The sequence below is a fragment of the Xenopus tropicalis genome, chromosome 5 (assembly GCF_000004195.4).
Source record: "Xenopus tropicalis strain Nigerian chromosome 5, UCB_Xtro_10.0, whole genome shotgun sequence".
NCBI lineage: Eukaryota > Metazoa > Chordata > Amphibia > Anura > Pipidae > Xenopus > Xenopus tropicalis.
In genome coordinates, this window is record NC_030681.2 from 132948601 (window position 1) to 132955467 (window position 6867).

A 6867-nucleotide genomic window follows, 5' to 3' on the forward strand; every position below is an offset into this window, starting at 1 on the left:
AAAAAAGTTAAGGTAAATTCCACAGCCCCCAATGAACTGACGGACTAATTAGCACATTGAATATTAATTTTAAACATTTATATGAACTGCTTATTATAAAGTAATATCAGCTGTTTATATTGGGATCTATTAACTAAATTATATGAGTTGTTTCTACGTTAACTTTTTAGCAGTGGAAGTGGCTGGTTATTGGGCCCAACAGCAACATCATTGGGCCCCTAGGCTTACGTAATTTACGTAACCTATGCAAAAACATAACTTTTAAAGAAATTTACACAACTTATGTATAAACTTCACTGACCCCCAAATAAAAAATTGACTTATTACCACATCAATTATTTCTGCTATGTTTATGAATTATTACTGACTAGTTATTTGGCCCCACAGCAAGATCATTGGGCCCCTAAACTTACGCAGTTTATGTAACTAATGCAAAAATGTACACATACAGCATAGAGCGGGGGCAGGAAGGAGTGTAGGGTTTAAACTTAGGGCAAACTCTACTGGCCTCAAATGAATTGAACATTAATTAGCACATTAATTAATGGCATTCTTTCTATGAACTGCTTATTATCAGCTGTTTTTATTGTATACACAAAGGGGAATGGCCAAAATGTTGTTACTGCGTGCTTGTGTTCATGGGGGACCCCCATATAAATAACTTGTATGGGGCCCCAAAGTTTCTGATGGTGGCCCTGGTATCTAGCACATTTATGTGCCTAGTTTTTATTAGATATGCTGTAATTTTCACAAAGTATTAATATCCATTATATGAAGAAATATAAAAGTTTAAGAGTATTTTACAGTCAAGGGAGAAACCGGTGTTGTGTTTGAAACTGTATTTTATATTTGGTAGAGAATAAACAGTGTTCAATCTTCCCGACAAGGATCAGTGGTCCAGAAAGGCTTAGTGGGATTGGAACAAATTGTGCTGTGGTGCACGTGTGTGCTTTGTGTGGGTGAGGAGGACCGAGCACGACTGATTGTTTGCTCTGCGCGGTATTGGAGCAGTGAAGACCATTTAATCATAATAAATAAAAGAGCAGTGGGCCATGCACAATATGTGTGCATCCAGCCATTGTGCCTGCAGGTAATTAGAGTAGACAGATGAAAGAGCTTCTCACCTTTTAGTGATAGTGATCTCAAGTCAATTTCACTTCATAGAGCTGCATTGGACAGTCAGTGCTAAACAAAGGGGGAATCAGCATTTGAATCTTTCAGAATTAGAAATTAAATGATGAGATGCATTAGGGACAAAGAACAACACGGATAAAAGGAAAGAAAAGCAGAACTGCGGGAAAAGAATAAAATAGGAAATGAAAGACAAAAAACAGAAAGCAAAGCTACAAAAGAGTATCATTAAGATGGTAGGGGATGGCTTGCTCATGAGTGGCATAACAAAAGAGCACCAGGGAATAAAAGGGACAAAGAAAAACCCAGCAGGAGAAAGATAGGTGTAAATATTAGGGATTGTGATGGTGGGAATGCATTACAGGAATCTGGAAAACTGAAAAAATGTGGAGTATGAAGAAGATGCAAAGCAATAGTCTTGCACCATCATGTACTTTGTAGAAATTATAATTGTGATAAATGTCAGGCACCACAAGGCAAGAACATGCCTAAGAACCCTCAAGGAGTTCAATATGAAATGTGGATACCTAGTAACGGTTTGCGCTGAGATTTCAAGGTCATAGAGTCCTTAGTCACTCACTGTAACTATAATAATATTTTGTATCCATGATTAATAAACCGTTATTTACACATGCAGTAGGCCTACAGTAGGAGCACAGGTGCACCTTTTGTTAGATTTATCCTATTAATATTAATCATACATTTATCGCTTGAATATGTTTTCTCAGGTCATTAAAGCAATAGATGAAGGATACAGACTTCCCCCTCCTATGGATTGCCCAGTGGTCTTGCATCAGCTCATGCTAGACTGTTGGCAGAAATGTCGAAGTGACCGGCCCAAGTTTGGTCAAATTGTTAATGTCCTGGACAAATATATACGGACCCCAAGCAGTCTGAATGAACTTGCCAATAGCTCTACGTGGTAAGTGCTTCATTGAAATGTAATGGTGCTGTGTGAGAGATGTAAACGCGTATTTTAAAGAGCAAATACAGCGTGCAAAGGGCAATTTCAGGTGCAAATCGCCGTTTTTGACCTACAATTACGTTTTTTGTTCAGCATAATTGCTCCGCAAAGCAGGGATCATTTTGAGACAAAATGTTTCCTTAACTATGCAATGAAGTTTCCTCAGCTGACTTAACTTTATGTTTGCAGGCAGGACCCGAGTATGCATGATTCAATGCCAGTGACTACTGTTGAACAGTGGCTTGAAGCCATCAAGATGAGCCAGTACATAGATAACTTCACAATGGCAGGCTATGTGACTCTAGAATCAGTGCTATACTTAAGCAGCAAGTAAGTCTGAAACTCTAAACATGTATCATTCAACCTTAACAGCTTTGGTACCTGATTAAAACTTCCTTCAACTGAGCAAGAACTCATTAAACCTGTTTTGATTTAGAAGCCATAATACTTTATAAAATTACAAAACACCAATCTTGAATTCCATAACTTCTGCCTTTTTGCAGGACTGCCACCTTGGCTCTCTTGAGCAGTGGTTGTCAGATGTTTTTAGCTGAAGCCCCCAGCTTGGAGGTACAGCCTTGGAACAGAACTTTCTTAGTTCTTGAGGTTATATATCCAACTGAATATATGTGTATAAGCCATTCAGCCACTGTTCTAAGAATATATAGATAAGCAAATAAATGTTTACCCTACATCTCACTTGTAGATTGTAAGCTCTTTTGGGCAGGGCTCTCTTCACCTCTTGTATCGGTTATTGATTGCTTTATATGTTACTCTGTTTGTCCAATGTATGAAACCCACTTATTGTACAGCACTGCGGAATATGTTGGCGCTTTATAAATAAATGTTAATAATAATAACGATAATAATAAAACCCTTACTGGTCTTTCACATGTATCTAGAAGAACTTATAGGTATTCTCAGCTCTAAAATAACCAGTATTTAGACTTAGGGGCTGATTTACTAACCCACGAATCCGACCCGAATTGGAAAAGTTCCGACTTGAAAACGAACATTTTGCGTCTTTTTCGTATGTTTTGCGATTTTTTCGGATTCTTTACGAATTTTTCGTTACCAATACGATTTTTGTGTAAAAACGCGAGTTTTTCCTATCCATTACGAAAGTTGCGTAAAAAGTTGCGCTACGAAAAATGCGCAACTTTTCGCGTAAGTTTTAACGCTACGAAAAATGCGCAACTTTTCGCGTAAGTTTTAACGCTACGAAAAATGCGCAACTTTTTACGCAACTTTCGTAATGGATACGAAAAACTCGCGTTTTTACGCAAAAATCGTATTGGTAACGAAAAATTCGTAAAGAATCCGAAAAAATCGCAAAACATACGAAAAAATCGCAAAATACCGATCATTACGAAAAAAACGCAATCGGACTCATTTCGACCCGTTCGTGGGTAAGTAAATCAGCCCCTTAGTTTCCCTGTCACTTCTAAATGCCCCTTAAAAAAACACTGCTCTGGAACCATGTACATGGACATGTGGATTACATTAACTCATGGATCCAACAAATGATCAGCCCCATTACAGTAGCACCCCTAAAGTCTGCCCTGCCTTCCAAAAGTTGTACCTCTGCAAGAGAAGAGTAAATAAAAGATTGCATATACCTCTTTTGGATGGTTGTGTATACACTCAGACACCATAAATAAATAGTCTACTTGCTTACTTTGCCATTGTTCCATTAACATTTGCATAATTTGCAGCTTAACATATGTCATCATGTTATCAGTATTAGGAAATGCTGCATAGATGTCTAATGGGCGATTAGGACTAACAGCTACTGTATCACTGAAGCTGGAAACATCAGAAATTATAATATTGCATTTCTTGCTATTTATGAGCACGTTAAGCAATTTAGTCTATTCAAAAGCAACGTGCAGATGTTCTAATGATTCCCTGTCCAGATAGTGCCCAGAAATGAGAGAAGGAAATGTTGATAGACAGATTCTAACAGAATACAATGGCTTATCTCAGCTGAATCTGGTTCAGAAGTAATATACAGCATAGTTATACCAAGCCAGTTAGATGCTATCAGTTACAGACTTATATTTTATGCATTATACATTGGGAAGAGATGGAGGTTGACCCATTATGTTAGCTGCCTATGAACACTGGATTCTAGTTTTTTTGCTGTAAAAAAATTAGAATTATGGTTCAAAAACTCTAATGTCTGTTTTTTATTAAGTGCAAAAAAACCCCCGAAAACTTGAATGTAAAGGTTTGCCATCTAAAAGCTTGCAAGTTTCTATAGAAGTCTATAGGAGTTGTCCTATGCCATATCCTCATTTTGAGATATTTGAGTATCTGACTTTTTTTTTAACAAGTTATTATTATTATTATTATTTACATGTATTTATAAAGCACCAACATATTCCGCAGCGCTGTACAATAAGTGGGATTCATACATTGGACATACAGAGTAACATATAAAGCAATCAATAACCGATACAAGAGGTGAAGAGAGCCCTGCCCAAAAGAGCTTACAATCTACAAGGTTACCACATTAATAAGAAAGAATTTGATATGTGAATTTATTTGATTTAGCAAAACAAACTCAAATTCACAAACTCACAAATAAGCCCACAAGAAGTGTCCTTCATTCTGACAAATGTTTCTTTATTGTATAAATATCTAACACCTTTTGAGTTAGCAATTCAAGGCCATATACCAACCTCTTCAGTTTGTTGCTATGGGAAAACACTCTGAGTTGTCAGTCAAGCGTCATAATAGTAACTTGTTGCAGATATCTGTAGACCATGGAGAGTCCGCTGATTAGGATCCCTGGAATGAGTAATTATATTTCCAATATTTTAGCATAGTGACTGAGAGTAATAAATGACTCCCGTCACGTTCAGCCCCTTAACAATTCCTCTCCAGCTGATCAGGTACATGTTATGAAGATAAAATAGCAACAGATGTGCTGAAACTATATCCACTTTGTCCCAAAAGGAATAAATAAAAAAAAAACGGTTTCCAAATGGCAACTGGATCAAAATGATACTTTCCTTTTAATTTATGAATTTCTAAGAAATGATTTGCAAGAGGAATGAGGTTGAACAGATAAAGGGCTTTGAGTCTGAGTTCCCTAATGAGCTGAGGTCTGTGCACTCAATTTATAATGTAGAGTTGCTTTCTTTATCAGATTATGCATCATTGTTCCGTGATGCAGAGCTTTCATTTCACATTAAACCCTGATACATTGCGTAGATACAGTTATATTTGACAATACTGTTAAGGGGGGGGGTGTCACCAAAAATATGTATTCACTTAACTTAAACAACTATTTTTTTCATTTTAGTGAGCTGATCAAAATGGGAATCACATTAGCTGGACATCAGAAGAAAATCCTTGCCAGCACACAGAATCTTCAGGTCCTAGGGAACCATGTGCAAATCTGACCACCTGGAGGATTTTTGGTGTCTTTGCTGCTCACCAGGAAGCTTCTCTGCCCTACCAGAAGCAGTAGATTCAGACTTGATTACTGTTTTCCTGTTCATCTTCCAATAGCAAAATTACTGCAGGGAATGATCCGCTCATCCAGCCAGCTTCACAAAGGGCAATGAAACCATGACAATAGTCTGAGAGATTTGACTATGGTGCCTTTGAAAAGTTGTTTTGGATCAAGAAAATCCATGAAAACTAAAAGCAACAGTATGGCCGTTAACTGTACAAAGACATGGAAAGTATCAGTGACAAAGACTATGATTTGGTGACACAGCATTTTGTACATTATGAGAATTAGATATTGTGGGCCAAATTTTAACCCATGTTGACATGTGAAACAGACAAAAGACAGATCTCGTGTTCATAGACGCTGCAGACTTTGGTTGGACATGGTGTTGTTTTTCAGCTATTGCGTAGGTGGCCAATTAAGAAAAAGATGTCTTTGGTATGTAGAATGCCTTCAGAATATTGTTGAACCCACTTCATGTGCACTGAGAAGATGATAAAAGAACATTTGTCGGTTGTCATCTCGTATTCCATCTTCAGACACAATTGTTTGTCCCAAGCATCTCAGCCTTCAGCTCTTAAAGGAAATACATACAATGCATTATATATGTGTGTATTTATGAAGAAAAAAAAAATGTATATTTTGATTTTCATATCCCAGGTCTGTAGCCATCACATTTATGATCGCTCACAATGCATTGTCCAGAGAAACTGTAAATTCTATGTAGCATTTGTATTGCTTTGATAGCAGTGTCTTTAAATAAATGGAGCCACATAACACAGGGATGTGTCTTCTCCTGTTTAATGCATGAAGAAGAAAGCTTTTCTAGCAAGCTCCAGGTTTCCTTTGCTCCGTGCTGATACTTTGTCAATGGAGGATGAAGCTCCAGTCTCATTATAATGCAAATTAAGGTATACTCGACTTCGTTATAGAGATCTGCAGCAGCCATTTATACCGAAGCAAAATTTAAACACGAAATTCGTTGTTTTAAATGTTTTTTTTTCTTTTCAGATAAAACTCTGAATACAAGAAAACTTGTATTACAATTTATTTTCTAAATATAGATAGTGCGAGGCCTGAATTGAAACTGTTTAATGCCACACAGCACAGCTACTGTAAATACCAAACAAGCAATAAAAGAAATCAAGCTCAGTTCAACTGGAATTCAAAATGTATAATTAAACCTCCACAATAAAAAAAAAGATGGTTCATGTTCAATAAATCCCAAGTTGTAACAAAAGCGTTATAAGGTTATTGAGGAAAAATACCCTTTTAAAGGAATATGAACCAAGTCTGATCAGTAAACTAG

General features: G+C 36.9%; 1 protein-coding gene across 3 annotated transcripts in view; it reads left to right on the forward strand.

Moving 5' to 3' along the window:
* Window positions 1-6340, forward strand: part of LOC100494929 (ephrin type-A receptor 3) — a 145686-nt gene extending 139346 nt beyond the window's left edge. For all 3 annotated transcript variants that reach the window (XM_004917767.3, XM_012971375.3, XM_002939924.4), the window contains 3 exons: window positions 1860-2053; window positions 2285-2425; window positions 5406-6340. In XM_004917767.3, the coding sequence (XP_004917824.1) occupies window positions 1860-2053; window positions 2285-2425; window positions 5406-5505 (435 nt within the window). In that variant the 3' untranslated portion in view covers window positions 5506-6340. The remainder of the gene's footprint in view (window positions 1-1859; window positions 2054-2284; window positions 2426-5405) is intronic.
* Window positions 6341-6867: the final 527 nt, after the last annotated feature.